The sequence below is a fragment of the Balaenoptera physalus genome (assembly GCF_965194825.1).
Source record: "Balaenoptera physalus genome assembly, chromosome: 8".
In the NCBI taxonomy this organism is placed as follows: domain Eukaryota; kingdom Metazoa; phylum Chordata; class Mammalia; order Artiodactyla; family Balaenopteridae; genus Balaenoptera; species Balaenoptera physalus.
The window spans coordinates 22,955,136-22,973,197 of record NC_138887.1 but is presented as its reverse complement, the minus strand read 5'-3'; the positions used below and the strand labels follow the sequence as shown (position 1 = coordinate 22,973,197).

General features: G+C 37.5%; 1 protein-coding gene across 2 annotated transcripts in view; it reads right to left on the bottom strand.

The window, feature by feature from the left end:
- Positions 1 to 8,595: 8,595 nt before the first annotated feature.
- GNAI1 (G protein subunit alpha i1) overlaps positions 8,596 to 18,062 on the bottom strand; it is an 89,415-nt gene continuing 79,948 nt past the window's right edge. For both annotated transcript variants that reach the window (XM_082473617.1, XM_082473618.1), the window contains one exon: positions 8,596 to 10,661. In XM_082473617.1, coding sequence (XP_082329743.1) covers positions 10,471 to 10,661 — 191 coding nt within the window. In that variant the 3' untranslated portion in view covers positions 8,596 to 10,470. The remainder of the gene's footprint in view (positions 10,662 to 18,062) is intronic.

The window sequence follows — 18,062 nt, the reverse complement described above, 5'->3', positions numbered from 1 at the left end:
CCAAGAACCTTATTGAACAACGTGTTCACCCTTTTGTTCCACTACCTTCTGCCATTTTACAGGCAACTTCATAATTGCATCCTCCCAAAACTTTTTATCTTTTTGAGCAAAGAACTGTTCCAGTTGCCTTTTACAGTCTTTTACAGTCTTGCAGGGAATGGAAATTTTTTCCATTAAGAGAATTTTGTAAAGACCGAAATAAATGGAAATCCAAAGGTGCGATGTCTGGCGAACATGGCGGATGAATCAGAACTTAGGGAGGAGCTCATAATAGAGGACTCCCTTCTAATCCCACCATATACACAACATTACCTTCTTTGGATGGAGACCGGCCTTTGGTGGTGTTGGTGATGGTTCATTTCACTTGTCCCACGATCTCTTCTGTTCCACATTATTGTACAGTATCCCCTTTTCATTGCCCGTCACAATTTGTTTTAAAAACGGAATGTTTTCATTACATTTAAGTAGAGAATCGCATATAGAAATATGGTCAAGAAGGTTTTTTTTGCTTAACTTATGTGGAACCCAAATATCAAAGCGATGAACATAACCAAGCTGGTGCAAATGATTTTCAACACTTGATTTGGATACTTTACGTATGTCGGCTATCTCCCACGTGGTATCACGCTGATTGTTCTCGATTAATGTCTCAGTTTGATCACTATCAACTTCAACTGTTCTACCGACCATGGAGCATCTTCCAGCAAGAAATCTCCAGCACGTAACTTCACAAACCACTTTTGACATGTTCGATCAGTCACAGCACCTTCTCCATACACTGCACAAATCTTTTTTTGCATTTTGGTTGCATTCTTTTACCTTTCTTGAAATAATAAAGCATAATATGCCTGAAGTGTTGCTTTTTTTCTTCCATCTTCAGTATTAAAATGGCTACACAAAAATTCACCAATTTTGATGTGTTTTTTTACATGCACGCTGATATGACAGCTGTCGCATACAGTCTAACAAAATTGTTTCTAATGAAGTTAAAGACAACTAAGTGCTACTAGAGCCATCTTACGGAAAAAAACAAATCAACCTTTTTGGCCAACCCAATATTTTTTTTCCTTGAATGAGTACATTTTTATTCATAGACAGATAGAATTTTAAAGGTGGAAGGACATCAGGCATTTATTCCTTATTCTACTTATTTTTATTTAGATATAATTGACATTGTTTTCCACAGTGGCTGCACTTATTTACATTTCTACCAACAGTGCACAAGGATTCCCTGTTCTCCACGTCCTTACCAATGCTTGTTATTTCCTGTCATTTTTATAATACCCATTCAATAGGTATGAGGTTATAGCTCATTCTGGTTTTGACTTGAATTTCCCTGATGATTAATGACTTTGAGCACATTTTCATGGACCTGTTGTCCATCTATATGTTTTCTTTTGAAAAATGTCTACTCAGATCCTCTGCCCATTTTTAAATCAGATTGTGTGTATTTTGCTAATGAGTTGTAATGAGTTCTTTATATATTTGGTCTTTATATATTTGGATATTATCCCCTTATCAGATACATGGCTTACAAAATTTTCTCCCATTCTGTAGGTTGCCTTTCCAGTTTGTTTATCGTTTCCTTTGCCATGCAGAATCTTTTTTAGTTTGATGTAGTCCCACTTGTCTATTTTTGTTTTGTTGCCTTTGCTTTTGGTGTCAATTCTAAAATATCACCACCAAGACAGCTGTCACGTAGCTTACTGCATATGTTTTTTTCTAAGAGTTTTATGGTTTCAGTCTTACGTTCAAGTCTTTAATCTGTTTGTAGTTAATTCTTTTGTATGGTGTAAGATAGTGGTCTAGTTTCATTCTTTTGCATGTGGCTGTTCAGTTTTCCCAACACCATTAATTGAAGAGTCTGTCCTTTTGTCACTGTATATTCTGGGATCCTCTGTCATAAATTAATTAACCATGTATGTGTAGATTTATTTCTGGACTCTCTATTGTTCCTCAGATCTATGTGTCTGTTTTTAATGCCAATATCATACTTTTTGATTACTATAGCTTTGTATTATAGTTTGAAATCAGATAGTGTGCCTCCAGGTTTGTTCTTGCTCAAGATAGCTTTAGCTGTCTGAGGTCTTTTGTGGTTCCATACAAAATTTAGGATTGTTTGTTCTATTTCTGTGAAAGACACCATTGGAATTTTGATAGGGATTGTATTGAATCTTTAGATTGCTTTGGGTTGTATGGATACTTTAACAATATTAAGTCTTCCAATCCATGAGCATGGAATATCTTTCCATTTATTTGTGTCTTCTTCAATTTGTTTTATCAGTGTCTTATAGTTTCTAGTGTACACCTTTTTGGTTCAATTTATTCCTAGGTATTTTATTCTTTTTTGTTAATTTCTCTTTCTGATTGTTTGTTATTAGTGATAGAAAGGCAACAGATTTTTGTTGACATTTATATTGACTTTATATCCTGCAACTTTACTGAATTTGCTTATTCTAATAGGCAGCAGCTTTTAAAATACGAAAATATATATAGTCCTGTGGAACCACAAACATAAATCCTACTGGCCATCAGAGCCAGGTGATCTGGAGCCATCTGGAAAGCGGTTGCAAAAATTGGGGCATGAGATGAGTGTGCAAGCCCCTTTCCAGGAGATACTGGCAACCTGGAGTGTGGCAGAGGGAAGCACACAGATGGTGTCCGCTTGGCCTCCCTCCCCAGAGAACACTTCAGTAGACCTCTAGATATATGCGAAGTCAGAAGCCTGCCCCTTGGGTTGCATCTCCAGGACAAGCAAATAGGCCTCTTTCCCATAAAGACTGGGGGTGTGTTTCAGTCTGCTGTCTGCGCTGTTCCCTGGTGGTGGTAACCAGCTAAGAACTGTCTCTCCATTTGTTACAGTCCCATGAAACCCATGAATGAAAGCCCCATTTGCTACCAGAGACAGGCAGTCAAGGGGCATCCCCTGGTTGACAGACAGAAAAACTGGGCCACCAGACATGTGTACAAGCTTGCCTCTGGCAGGTACTGTCACTCAGGAGCTCAGCAGAGGGAGAGTGAAAAGAGAGTGCCAGCCTTCTGAAGTCTCTGGAGAGGATTAGAGTTGGCCCTTAGATGTGTGTTTAATAAGCAGCCTGCCTCTCAGGCTGCGGCTATGAAGATGAGTTAATGTAGCACTTTCACAGAAAGACGGGGCACAGCAGTCTCTGGTCTCTTGCTGGGCCCTGGGGATGGTAGCCCGTTAAGAACTCTTTCTCTGTTTGTGACAGTCTCTTGGGAATGGTGAGTGTAAGCCCCACTGGCCACCAGAGCCAGGCATTCTAGTGGTGTCCCCTGGGCAGCAGCTGCAAAAATTGGGGTACCAGATGAGGGTGAAATTTCCTTTCCAGGAGATACATGTGACCTGGAGCAAGGCAGAGGGAGCCGGCCGTCCTCTGTCACTGGAGAGTATTTCAATAGGTCCCTAGATGTGTGTTACGTTAGATGCCTGTCTCTCACCATGCTTTAAGATAAGCATAAAAGCCTCTTTCACAGAAAGTTTGGGTGCTTTTCAGTCGGCTGCCCCTGTGGATGGGCCCTGGCGTGGGTGCGTCTGTGCTGCGTCCCTCTGAGAAGCGTTTCTGTTTGCTATAATCTTGTGGGTCTCGTGGACGTGAGCCCGCTAGCTTCAAAGTTAGATGTTTTGGGTGCTCATGTCTGAGGTGCAGGCCTTAAAAGCTGGGGTGCCCCATGTGGGGTTCAGCCCCTTTGCTCATCAGGGAGAAGCCTGGGGGTTTGAGTTCTGTTCTGATTGTGGGTTGCCATGCCGTGGCTGGGTTTTATGACAAGATTGTGTCTCAGATTCTCTTACCTGGTTCGATGTGGGTTTTTTTCTCATTTGCCCAGTGTGTAGGAGTTGCTCAGCTAGCTTTTCAGTTTCTTTCCAGAAGAAATTGTTCCACATGGAGCTGTAAATTCAGTGTGTCCATGTGAGGCGGCAAGTTCAGGATCTTCCTATATTACCCTCTTGAACCAGAACCCAGGATTATTTCATTCAATGAAAATTAAAGACAGAATTGTTTAGAAGTAGCTTTGACTTCACTCATTTTTGATTTTCAAAAGTAAGGAAAAGGATCAAAGTTGAAGTTACTGTCATATTTTCACAGAAAATAAAATTCAAGAGGGCATGACAGAAAATTCCAGGTAATATCCAGTCTTCACAGTGGCTTATTTGTAAGACTAGCTTTACAATGAAATTGTACAAATATGTCAATTTAGTAAAAATTAACTGCAAAATTGTACACCTGTGTTGGAAAAGGAATTTCTTTGGTTTGGATTCTTAGGTTCTCAAGAGCCCTACCCCATGTACTTTCTTTCAGGTGAGGCACTATGCAATTCAGAAGGATATGGTACCTTCTTTTGCTAAAAGTGGCACTACCACCTCCTGAAATAGTAGTTAAAATCTGCTTTGACTTATCTTCTATGCATGGTTTGCTAAATACTAGCATCTCATTTTTAATCAGTTACAATGCATTCTTAATTTGAACAGCTATCCCTTGGCAATGTTTCCATTCAGTTTGTTGGTATGGAGACCCAGGAAGATGGCCAGTAAATCAAAGAAGTTGAAAATATTTGACCTTATATATGGTGCTCGAGATTTATAACATGGTAGGCCTATCCCAGTTCAGGCCTCCTCAGCCCTGGCCTGCTAGATTGCAGCAGATTCCTGCCTGTGCATATTTGGGTGTTTCCGGACTTGATGAAATGTGTTTCATAACTTTTAAAGTAACTAAAAAAATCCAAGTAAATAATAGAACACATCACAACAGACACCAAAGCAAGCAGTTATTGGTTAAGGGGAAAATGCCTAGGAAACAGGCCAATGGAGTTGTAAAATATAAAAGTTTTGATATAAAGCCATTTTAATTACTAAGATGGGGGTTTTCAGAAGCAAGAGAAAATTTCCCAAACTAACTTTAAAATAACATAAATCTCCCATATTTTTGATTACGTTAAATAACATCATAATAAATAACGTAAATAATAAAAAAATAAAGATAACAGAAGTGTCCTGAAGTTAAGGAGATGCATTTTTTTTCTTCTCACATTTTTCCGATATCATTATCAATGTGAGACACTCTGAAGTTTTAACTATAAAGATGAATTATGATAGTTATCTTGTTTGGAGACATTTCATTCAAAGCTCATATCAACAGCTGCTGGTTAAGCACTGATTATGACTTTAAAGGCACCCCCAAATTAAATAGTTTTTATAGTCAAATAGCAATAATACTTACTGAATGTTTACCACATGCCAGGCTCACTTCCAAGTTCTTAACAGGCATGTGAACTTAATATTAATGGTCTGATTATTTAATCCCTATTTTTTCAGATGATAAAAAGGAGGCCAAGAAAAATTAAATAACTTGCCCAGGTTTACCCAATTAATAAGAGAGAGAGCCAGGGTTAGAACTCAGACTGAATGCCACGGCCTAGGCCACCCCCACTACTTTCAACTTCTCTCTAAAATAACACATTAAGCAATGACAATGCTAACATCTGTAATATAGATTACATTATTAAACTCCTTTACACAAGGCACCATGGGTGGTTCTGTAGATAATAAGTGATGTAAAAATGCCCATCACTGTTTGTCCCCTTAAGTGCCTTCAAATCTAATGTGTTGATAACATAAATAGCTTTGATACAAGATATAGTAAGTATCATATATATTGTTTGAAGTTTTTATGTATTTTTATTGAGATATATTTGACATATAACATTATATTAGTTCATGTGTACAACACAATGATTTGCTATTTGTATATATGGCAGAATGGTCACGATAAGTCTGGTTAACGTCCATCACCATATAGTTACACATTTTTTTTCTTGCGATGAGAACTTTTAAAATTTACTCTTAGCAACTCCCAAATATGCTACCCAGTGTTATTAACTATAGTCACCATGCTGTACGTTATATGCCCATGACTTATTTCATAGCTGGAATTTTGTAGTTTTGACTCTCTTCACCCATTTTGCCCACCCACACACCGCCTCTGGCAACCACCAATCTGTTCTCTGCATCTATGAGCTGAATTTTTTTTTTCTTTTGATTCATATACAGGTATCACACGATATTTTTCTTTCTCTGATTTATTTCACCTAGCATAATGTCCTCTTCAAGGTCCATCCATGTTGCCGAAAATGGCAAGATTTCGTTTTGTTTTATGGCTGATATTCCTCTGTATATGTGTGTATCACGTTTTCTTTATCCATTCATCCATGGATAGACACTTAGGTTGTGTCCCTGTCTTGGTTATTGTAAATAATGCTGCCATGAACATGAGGGTTCATGTCTTTTTAAGTCAGTGTTTTTACTTTCTTTGGATAAATACCCAGAAGTACAATTTCGGAATCATATGGTAGTTCTATTTTTACTATTTTGGGGAACCTTCATCCTGTTTTCCATAGTGACTGCCCCAACTTACATTCTCACCAATAGGACACAAGGGTTCCTGTTTCACCACATCCTTACCAACACTGGTTACTTCTTGTCTTTTGAGAATAGCCATTCTAACAGGTGTGAGGTGATAGCTCATTGTGGTTTTCGTTTGCAGTTCCCTGATACTTAGTGATGTTGGGCAACTTATTATGAACCTGTTGGCCGTCTTTATGTCTTTTTTGGAAAAAATATCTTCATATTCTCAGGCCATTTTGTAATCAGGTTTTTTTTTGCTATTGAGTTGTATGAGTACATTTTGGATATAACTAACCCCACATAAGATATATGATTTGCAGTTTTTTTCTCCCATTCCACAGGTTGCTTTTTCAGTTTGTGATGGATTCCTTTGCTGTGCAGAAGCAGCTTCTCAGTTTGATGAGGTCCCACTTATTTTTGCTTTTATTGCCTTTGGTTTTGGTGTCAAATCTAAAAATTTATCACCAAGACCAATGTCAAGGAGCTTACTGCCTATGTTTTCTTCTAAGAGTTTTATGGTTTCAGGTCTTACATTCAAGCCCCTAATCCATTTTGGGTTTTATTTTTGTGTGTGGTGTAAGATAATGACCCAGTTTCATTCTTTTGCATGTGCTGTCCAGTTCTCCCAACACCATTTATTGAAGCGACTGTCCTTTCCCCATTGTGTATTCTTGGCTCCTTTGCCATGAATTAATTGACCACATATGCCTGGGTTTATCTTTGGGCTCTCTATTCTGTTTCTCAGATCTATGTGTATGTTTTTATGCCAATACAACACTGCTTTACTCTCGTTTTCTAATATAGTTTCAAATTATGGAGAATGATGTGTACAGCTTTGTTCTATCTTACGTATTTTTAGTCTAAAAATATTATGATTCAGATAAACTCAGAAGGTGAGAGTGGGAATGGTTAAAAGACTACTTAGCCATTCTGTGGAAATAAGGTAGCATTATTTGGAGTTCTCTGATAGACATGAAGTCAGAAGTCATAGGTTTGAAACCTTGATCTTGTTCGTTAATTAACCTCTCTGAGCCTTTTTTGATATATCTCACAGTTACTGTTGGCATTCAGTAAGAACATACGCATTTTATAATATGGATTTTTTTTTGGAAAAGATTGAAACTGAATGAATGAGGTGAAGCATGAAAGTATTTTTTAGAAGGGTACTGAAATAGATGGAAGGGGATTTTAGAAACCAGAACAGCTTTGGGAACCTTAGGAATGGGAACTAGGACTACGTGATTGGTTCAGCTGGGGTGCTTGCCCAGTGATGGGGACGAGGAACGGTCCGGGGAGGTGAGAACGGTGATTGGCAGCCCCGTGAGAACCATGCAGCTCCCAGGAGGGCAGACTGCAGAACAGATGCCACTTGATCTAAAAAAAAGACCACAAACACAAGTGCTAAGGAATAAAAATAACAACATTAACAGACGTGAATGAACATTTCCCATGTTCCAGGCATTGTTTTAAGCATATTTCAGGTAGTATGTAGTACAATACTTGAAGGAAAGCCCAGGCTATGCACAAAGTGAATGTGAGGGAGAGACAGGGGACGTAGTGAAGTGGGCTCAGATGATGAAGAGCTTGGAATGGAAGGCTAAGTTAGATTTCTCTTTATTGACAAGTCAGAGCCAATGCACAGAAAATAACACAGCCAGAGTTCTGGATTAGGATAAGTAACCTGGATTAAAGACGGGAGAAACTGGAAGTGGGGAATGTAATAAGCCATTTTAAGTGGAAGTTAAGCAAAGACCGGAATTCAGTAGGTGGTAGTGGGAATGGAAAAGAGAAATAAAACAAAAAACACATGTGAGGCATTGGGAAAGTAGACTTGTAAGCAAATGGTAACTTATATGGCTGAAAAATTCCCCACTGAGGGATTAAATGAATGACGGTGCAATGGCAAAGTCAGAGGTGAGAACTGGTTCACAGGGAAAATGATGAGTTTGGTTTGCACATACTGAACTGGAGCAGGCAGTCACTTCTCAGAAGGGGATATCAAAGCAGGCAATGCCAAATGTGGCACCACATCTCATGCGGAGACTTGGGGCAGGGAAAACTCAAGCTTCTGGAGTAGATGAAATTGCAGAAGGACAACACAGATAAAGAAGAAATGAGCACACACAATAGACTGATACTTAAATGCTAATGCAAAACACGTATTAGCCAACAGGTTTGTAAAATTTTAAAAATTCAAATTTATTAGGTTTTATTAGTAACACAATTACACAGACTAAAGTTCAGGAATTCATCAATTATGGTCACCAATATGTGCTTCTTGTGGCGTTTTAAACTTATTTCTCATGATTCAAATTGATTTACAGGATAGTTGAACTTCATACATAGCTTCATAATATGAATACAACAGGTCTTCCATCCATAAAATTAATGAAAACATATCTTTCATGAAAGGCACATAAAGAATCTAAACTAACACATTTGAAGAATTTTGTTAAGAAATTTTTGAATTTCTCTACATTACAAAGAAGAAAAACAAATCCCCAAAATGAAACGGTTATACACACACGCACGCACACACACACACACAACCACAAAGAGACTTCAACAAAATGATAGCACACAACTAAATTTAGAAACTACTTACCCATGAAGCTTACTGAAAGACTAACTTTTTCAAGATGAGTAAAAAAGAGAAGTAGGGTATGGAATGCTGTTCACTTTGCTGAAACGAGGTCATAGAGACACGCCATGAATAATTAAAAATGACTATCAAAATTCAATATCTAGCAGAAATGTAACACTTGAGGATACACACAATCACTGACTTAATTAAATGCTGTTACTCATTTTCTAAGTGTAATTGCCCATTTCATTCTCAGAAATAATAGCACAGTTTAAAAAGAAATAATACAAACTCAAGCAAGTGGAGGAAATTTGAATAATCTAAGGGAAAAAAGTAATTTTAACATAGCGTGATAATTAAATTTGAAACTAGTTACTTACATATATGAATTTAAAGGTTGCATTTTATCATCAGCAGAATATTCAGATCTTTCTTGTTATCTTCTAAACAAGGAGCTATCATGTATAGTAGGTACAAGGGATTTCCCAAAGGAAATACACAAATGAATGTCTCAAAATTCATTATGCTAACTTATTTTTTACCCACAAAAATGCTCTCACACCCACCTAAACTTAGTTATAAATAAAAATGTAGTTATTTAAAGTGTATAAAAATCTGGCATCACCTTTAAGGCAATGCATGAATACCATCCAAATATTAAAATTCAAAGTGAAAACAAACCAACCGAATAAAAATTAAGAATTTATAATAAGTCTGTAAGTATATCCTCAAAAATCTGAAATTTGTTTTCAAACCAAATCTAATGTAGAATCAGATTAGCATGCATTCTTAAAAGAAAAACTGAAATGCATACAATGTTTAACTGATCCAAAGGCAGGTATACTCATCCACTTCAAGAACATTTCAGTAAAACACATTAAATTTAAAGAACAAATCATGTTATTAAAATAGTCTGTGCAATGTTTGTACAAATAACATTTTTATGATTACAAGTATACATATAATCAAGACAAGGGCTGCAATGTGTCCTAATATTAATTACTGTACTTAAAAATTTACAGGACATGAACATAAATAAAGCTGTTTAAAACTGGCAAACATAATAGTCTGTCATTCAGTACAAAGTACTTAATATTTCTATTATTTCCCAAGCCATCACGCTAAAATCATAAGTTGCCACTCTTAATACCTAAAAGTAATGTGGAAAACTAAAGTCATAAATACATGTATACATACATTTGCATATTTACACTTACACAGAAGTCATCAATACACTAGAGTCCAGCTTTAACACTGCCCTTAGTTTCACACTGCAGGACCACTTCTCACATTTAAGAAAGGACCTTCCATTACTTCCAGTTTAAAAAAAAAGAAAATTTTGGTCAGGTCCCAGATGCATTTCCCATATACTACATTCTGTGTTGCTGCAAGACTCTAGTCTAGAGAGATCCACATATAAGTACTCATTTGGTTTGAAAATGCATTTTACCATTTACTGCAAAACTCAGAAGAGACCACAATCTTTTAGATTATTTTTTATGATGACATCTGTTACAGCATCAAAGACAAACTGCACATTCTTGGTATCTGTGGCACATGTGAAGTGGGTGTATATTTCCTTCGTGTCCTTTCTTTTATTGAGGTCTTCAAACTGACATTGAATATATGCAGCTGCCTCTTCATATGTGTTTGAGCCTGATATGGGAAAAGGAAAGAAACATAAGGCGAAGTTAAAATGAGTATACCACTAAGCAACATGGACCTTAAAATACTGAAATCAGTTTCTTACGTGTAAAATATGTGGACTCTGTAAGCGTCTTTGCCCTTCGAGAATAAGATAAACTATTTCTTCTAAGTGAAAAATACCCAATGTTAATCACCCTGTAATGACTATAAGTTACCCTTAAAAAAAACCCAAAAAACAAAAAGCACGGTATTCCATGTTCCCCACGATCTTTGTTCCTGCCTCAATCTCCAACTGTCAGAGTCCCTTTTTTCTAACCCCTTATACTCTACATCCTAACACGGAACCACTCAGTTTCCTGATGGTGGCACACTATTTCACTTCTAGCCTAGTGGCTGGATCAAGAAATGTTGGCCGATGCTGATCGGTATTTTTTATTCCCCTTCCTATATATACATTAATTAGCATTTCTCAATTTTTGTATTCAAAAACTGTACAAGGGTCTACAACGTGGTTTATGCCTATGAGGTTACAAAAAAGTGAATGACACACTTCTGCTTTCAGGTGACTGACTGAAGACTCCTGAGTACAACACTTTGCTACTTGGCAGTATCTAAAGATAATCACACATACTCTGTGACCCAAGAGTTCAGTTTTCCAGGTGTGTCCTTGACAGAACTATATACACATGTTCACCAGAAGACATATAAAGACTGTTAACAGCAGAACTTCTACTTTAGGAAACAACCCAGAAGTTCATTAACTGTAGACTGGCTAATAAATCCTGGTATATATTCATACAATGAGCTGCCATAGAGAAATGAGAATAAAAGAACTATTGCTACACACAATTCTATAGATGAGCTTCATAAACATACTGCTGAACAAATGAAGGCAGACACAAAACAGAGTATATACTGTAAACAACTGATGTTTAGAAAACAAGTTTGGAAACAATCAAAATTAATCGATGAAGACAGAAGTCATAATAGTGGTTACTCTTTGTGTGAGTAGGTGGGTGGATGGAAGTTGATCAGTTAAGACTGGGAGGGGCATGACAGGGTTTCTGGGGACCTGGAAATGTTCTATTTCTTGACCTGAATGGTGCATATATCAGTGTTTTCACTTTTTAAAATTCAGTAAGTTTCACATTTGTGCTAAGTATGTTGAGTTATCTATATAGTTTATATATGTATACATATGATACTTCAATAAAATGTTCCTTTGAAAAAAACTGTTAATTCTGTCTCTTGCAGTAATAACACAAAATTATGTGACTGGACTTCAAGGTCCTCTGTTACCCAGCCTGCTTGGTAAAGCCATTCTAAGACCCTCTGTTCCACATCTGAGGCTCACTCCATGTCAGGAGGAAACCTATATTCAAAGTACCACCTGTGTTACTGCAGTGCTTCCCCTCCCCTGTACTTCACCAGTTGTTTTCATAGCTTGGCTACTCTAAGTAATGCTGCAATGAACAGAGAGGTGCATGTATCTTTTCCAGAAAGTGTTTTCATTTTCTTCAAATAAATACCCAGAAGTGGAATTGCTGAATCATATGGTAGTTCTATTTTTAATTTATTGAGGAATCTCCCTATTGTTTTCCGTAATGGCTGCACCAATTTACATTCCCAGCAATAGGGTACAAGGGTTCCCGTTTTTCTACGTCTTTACCAACGTTTGGCATTTCTTTTCTTTATGATAACGGCCATTCTAACGGGCGTGAGGTGATAGCTCATTGTGGTTTTGATTTGCATTTCCCTGATTGTTAGTTATGTTGAGCACCTTTTCATGGACATGTTGGCCACCGGTATGTCTTCTTTGGAAAAATGTCTATTCAGATCCTCTGCCCATTTTAATAGTGAAATTGTGTTTTTGTTACTGACTTGTATGAGTTCTTTATACAGCTGGCCCTCTGTATCTGTGGGTTTATAACCAGCAAATACGGAGGACCAACTGTACTCTGCCATTTTATGTAAGGGACTTGAGCATCCATAGATCTTGGTATCTATGGCAGGTCCTGAAACCAATCTCCCAAGGATATGGAGGGATGACTGTACATTTTGGATATTAACCCCTTATCAGATAAATGTTTTGCAAATATTTTCTCCCATTCCTTAGGCTGCATTTTTATTTTGTTGATGGTTTCCTTTGCTGTGCAGAAGCTTTTTAGTTTGATGATGTCACCCAACTTGTTTATTTTTGCTTTTGTTGCCTTTGCTTTTGGTGTCAAACTTAAAAAAAAATCATGACTGTCAAGCTTACTGCCTGTGTTTTCTTCTAGGAGTTTTATGGTTTCAGGTCTTACGTTCAAGGGTTTCAGGTCTCACGTTTGAGTCCTTAATCTGTTTGGGTTTATTTTTGTGTATGGTGGAGAAAGCAGTCCAGTTTCATTCTTTAGCATGTGGCTGTCCAGTTTTCCTAACACTGTTTACTGAAGAGAGAGTTCTTTCCCCGTTGTATATTCTTGGGTCATCTGTCATAAATTACTTGATCTTGTATACATGGGTTTACTTCTGGGCTCTCTATTCTGTTCCTCAGATCTATGTGTCTGTTTTTTATGCCAATACCACACTGTTTTGATTACTGTAGCTGTGTAATATAGTTGGAAATCAGGGCACATAGTGCCTCCAGCTTTGTTCTTCTTTCTCAAGATTGCTTTAGCTTTTGGAGTCTTTTGTGATTCAGAATTTTAGGACTATTCTCTTTCTGTGAAAAATGCTATTAGAATTTTGATAGGGATTGCATTGACTCTGTTAGACAACTTTAGGTAGTACGGACCTTTTTAACAATATTAATATTCCTCCAATCCATGGGCATGGAATATCTTTCTATTTATGTGTATCTTCTTCAATTTCTTTCATCTATGTTTTAGTTTTCAGTGTACAGGCCTGTCCCCTCCTTGATTAAATTTATTCCTAGAAATTTTGTTATTTTAATGCAACTGTAAATCTGACTTTCAGTTTTTCTTATAGTTCATTACTAGTGTTACAGATTTTTGTATACTGATTTTGTATCCTGCAACTTTACTAAATTCACTGATTGTGAGTTTTAAGTTTTTTTGTGAATCTGAGATTTTTCTATGTATAATACCATGTCTTGTGCAAATAATGACAGTTTTACTTCTTGCTTTCTGACTTGGATGCCTTTTTTCTTTCTTGCTTAAACTGCAGTGGTAGGACTTGTAAATACTACGTTGAATGAAAGTGGTGAGACTGGGAAACCTTGTCTTATTCCCTGTCTTAGAGCAACAGCTTTCAACTTTTTACTGTTGAGTATGATATCAGCTATAGGCCTTTATTATATTGAGGTACATTCCCGCTGTACCCATTTTGTTGAGTTTTTATCCTAAATGGATGTTGAATTTTGTCAAATGCTTTTTTTTTTTTGCATCTGTTGAGATGATCATGTGATTTTTATCCTTCATTTTGTTTAGGTGGTGTGTTGCATTAATTGATTTGCAGACAGTGAACTATATGCTTGCATCCTCTGAATAAATCTCACATAGTTGTGGTGTAATGATCCTTTTAATGTATTGCTGAATTCAGTTTGCTAATATTTTGTTGAAGATTTTTGCATTTATGTTTATGTTTATCAGGGATATTGGCCTGTAATTTTCTTTTCTTGTGGCATACTTGCCTGGTTTTGGTAACAGGGTAATGGTGGCCTGGTAAAATGAGTTATGGAAAAGGAGCGAATGCTTCCAATTTTGGAAGAGTTTAAGAAGGACTGCTAACAATTAATTCTTCTGTGTTTGGTAGAATTCACCAGTAAAGCCATCTGGTTATGAACTTTGTTTATTGGGAGGTTTTTGATTCCTGATTCAGTCTCCTTACTAACATAGGCTGTTCAGATTTTCTATTTCTTCATGATTCAAACTTGGTAGGTTGTATGTTTCTATGAATTTTTCCATTTTCTCTAAGTTGTCAAAATAAGTTTAAATTTTATCTCTTAAGTTGCTAGCAGACAACCATATACTCTACAAATCAAATTTTAATTTACTAAATCATAATAAGGTTGGTACTCTGAAATTCTAAAGCAATAAACAATGTCTTCTTGACTCACAGGAGCTAATACAACCTCTAAATTAAAAACATGTTTTGAGAAAACAGCTTGCCCTGAGTGCATGGCTCAATTTGCTGTATCTAGTGTGGGTAGCTAGTTAGATTATTGAAGCCCTAGAACTACAAGATACATTCCTCAACTTGATTTTAAGTTTTGGAAAAGAATGACTAGGGGGAAGGTGACAGATATTTTCTAACGTGATTGATAGAACTGTCTTGAATAAAGGTTAAGTACAGATGATAATCTGGTTCAATACTGGAGAATTGGGTGCCTGGTGATCTAATTCAAAGGGAGATAAAGGAGATTTGAATAAAAAAAAATAACATGAATTCAGTTGAAGTCTCAGGTGCTAAAAAACATGGATAGATTCAACAAGCAGTTGGAAATGCAAGCCTGAGACTCAATAGAGAAATTAGAGTTGACAACTGAATTTATCATGCTGAGAATAAATATGACTATGAAAGAATGGAGTGCTAGAAGATTATAAGACTGCAGATGGAATCTGGTGAAATGCCAAAATGTAAATAGATAAAAAGAGGAGAAGACAGGAGCAGAGAGAGGTAGGGGATAAACCAAGTGAGTAGTTTGGAGGCTACAATGGGTTCTCCTATAGCAAACAGTAGCCACAGGGATAAACCAAGTGAGTAGTTTGGAGGCTACACTGGGTTCTCCTATAGCAAACAGTAGCCACAGGGATTAAGAGTTGAGGGTGCAACAAGAGGTGACAGCATCAATACTTAGCATGTGCAATGAAGTTTTTAATTATAGTCTTAACACTGGGACTATGAAAGAATTATGTAATACTCTCTTTGCTCAAAGAGCCTGAGATCAGTGATTCTTATTAACTTGACAACATACGAAAAACATTTTGAACACAATGCATACCTGGCAAAAAATGCGCTAACAACTATCTTCTTGGCTGCTCTAAAAAGCCCTGTAAGTATGTAATATTTGAGGATTGATTTGGGTCCTCTGATAATATTAGCACAAAAGGGCTACTTCACAATAGAAAATGACAAAGATGAACTGAAAGACAGAGGAAAGTTAAGGCCAAACTGAGCCACCTTGATTCTGGGCAACTTCAATCTTGGAATTAGAACTATAAATAATTTTATTCCTAACAAAGCACTAAAAATGTTTCTTAGGAAACATTAGGACACCATGGACTTAGGACACTATGACTTTCAAAAAGAAAACAAAACTTTTAAAGTAAGTTAATTCTGTGAAATTATTTCAAAGTATAACTTTGTGATACATAAAAAGGGCTGTAGTAATGAGTAGGAGGATCATACTGATTGGAGACCCTCCTGCTTTGCCTCCATTGAAAATATATAATTAAATGTATTCTGGTTGTTAATGTCCTGGATGCAGGAATGCAAAAGACTTGGGTTTGGATTTGGACTCTACTGCTTCATTAAATCACAGTGCTCTCACCTACATAAGTGGGATGTAAAAGCACTGATATCATATGGTTGTTTTAACACTGCCTATGAAAAGGCAGTGAATACTCACTGTACAATTTACTGAATACAAAAATTGACAAATTTTGTTTATAATGAAACAAATTCTTGAGACTTGGGCAGCAGTGGGGGAAGCCGGATTCCATGACAGCAACAGCAGGGATCGTGGCAAGAATCACGGCTTGAAGGCTGCCCCGGGTGGTCTCATCTTCCTGCAGCTGGTAGACCCTCAGGCTTAGTGGAGCTGTTAACAGAGGCAGCGGTCACCCGGAGCAGCAAGAGTAGCACCACCAAGCTCCTTCCCCTGGAACTACACTCAGCATCACAGCATCCAGAAGCCATATGTGTCCGTGTGGCTGACAGGGACTTGGTGCCTGGGCCTGGAGTCAGGCCTGAGCCGCTGAGGTGGGAGAGCCGAGTCCAGGACATTGGACCACCAGAGACCTCCTGGTCCCATGGTAATATCAATCAGCAAGAGGTCTCCCAGAGATCTCCGTCTCAATGCTAAGACCCACCTCCACCCAACGGCCAGCAAGCCAGAGATCTCCATCTCAACTCCACCCAATGGCCAGCAAGTTCCAGTGCTGGATGCCCCATGCCAATCAACTAGCAAGACAGGAACACAACCCCACCCATTAGCAGACAGGCTGCCTAAAATCTACTAAGTTCACAGACACCCCAAAATACACCACCGGATGCTGCCCCTCCCACCAGAACACAGGCACCAGTCCCCTCCACCAGGAAGTCTACACAACCCACTGAACCAACCTTACCCAGTGGGGGCAGACACCAAAAACAACGGGAACTACGAACCTGCAGTCTGCAAAAAGGAGACCCCAAACACAGTAAGTTAAGTAAAATGAGAAGACAGAGAAACACACAGCAGATGAAGCAGCAAGGTAAAAACCCACCAGACCAAACAAATGAAGAGGAAATAGGCAGTCTACCTGAAAAATAATTCAGAGTAATGATAGTAAAGATGATCCAAAATCTTGGAAATAGAATGGAGAAAATACAGGAAACGTTTAACAAGGACCTAGAAGAACTAAAGAGCAAACAAACAATGATGAACAACACAATAAATGCAATTAAAAATTCTCTGGAAGGAATCAATAGCAGAATAACTGAGGCAGAAGAACGGATAAGTGAGCTGGAAGATAAAATAGTGGAAATAACTACCTCAGAGCAGAATAAAGAAATAAGAATGAAGAGAATTGAGGACAGTCTCAGAGACCTCTGGGACAACATTAAACGCACCAACATTCAAATTACAGGGGTCCCAGAAGAAGAAGAGAAAAAGAAAGGGTCTGAGAAAATATTTGAAGAGATGATAGTCGAAAACTTCCCTAACATGGGAAGTAGTCAATCAAGTCCAAGAAGCACAGACTCTCATACAGGATAAATCCAAGCAGAAACACGCCAAGACACATATTAATCAAAGAAAAAATATTGAAAGCAGCAAGGGAAAAGCAACAAATAACATACAAAGGAATCCCCATAACATTAACAGCTGATCGTTCAGCAGAAACTCTGCAAGCCAGAAGGGAGTGTCAAGACATATTTAAAGTGATGAAAGGGAAAAACCTACAACCAAGATTACTATAGCCAGCAAGAATCTCATTCAGATTTGATGGAGAAATTAAAACCTTTACAGACAAGCAAAAGCTAAGAGAATTCAGTACAACCAAACCAGCTTTACAAAAAATGCTAAAGGAACTTCTCTAGGCAGGAAACACAAGAGAAGGAAAACATCTACAATAACAGACCCAAAACAATTAAGAAAATGCTAATAGGAACATACATATCGATAGTTACCTTAAATGTAAGCAGATTAAATGCTCCAACCAAAAGACACAGACTGGCTGAATGGATACAAAAACAAGACCCATA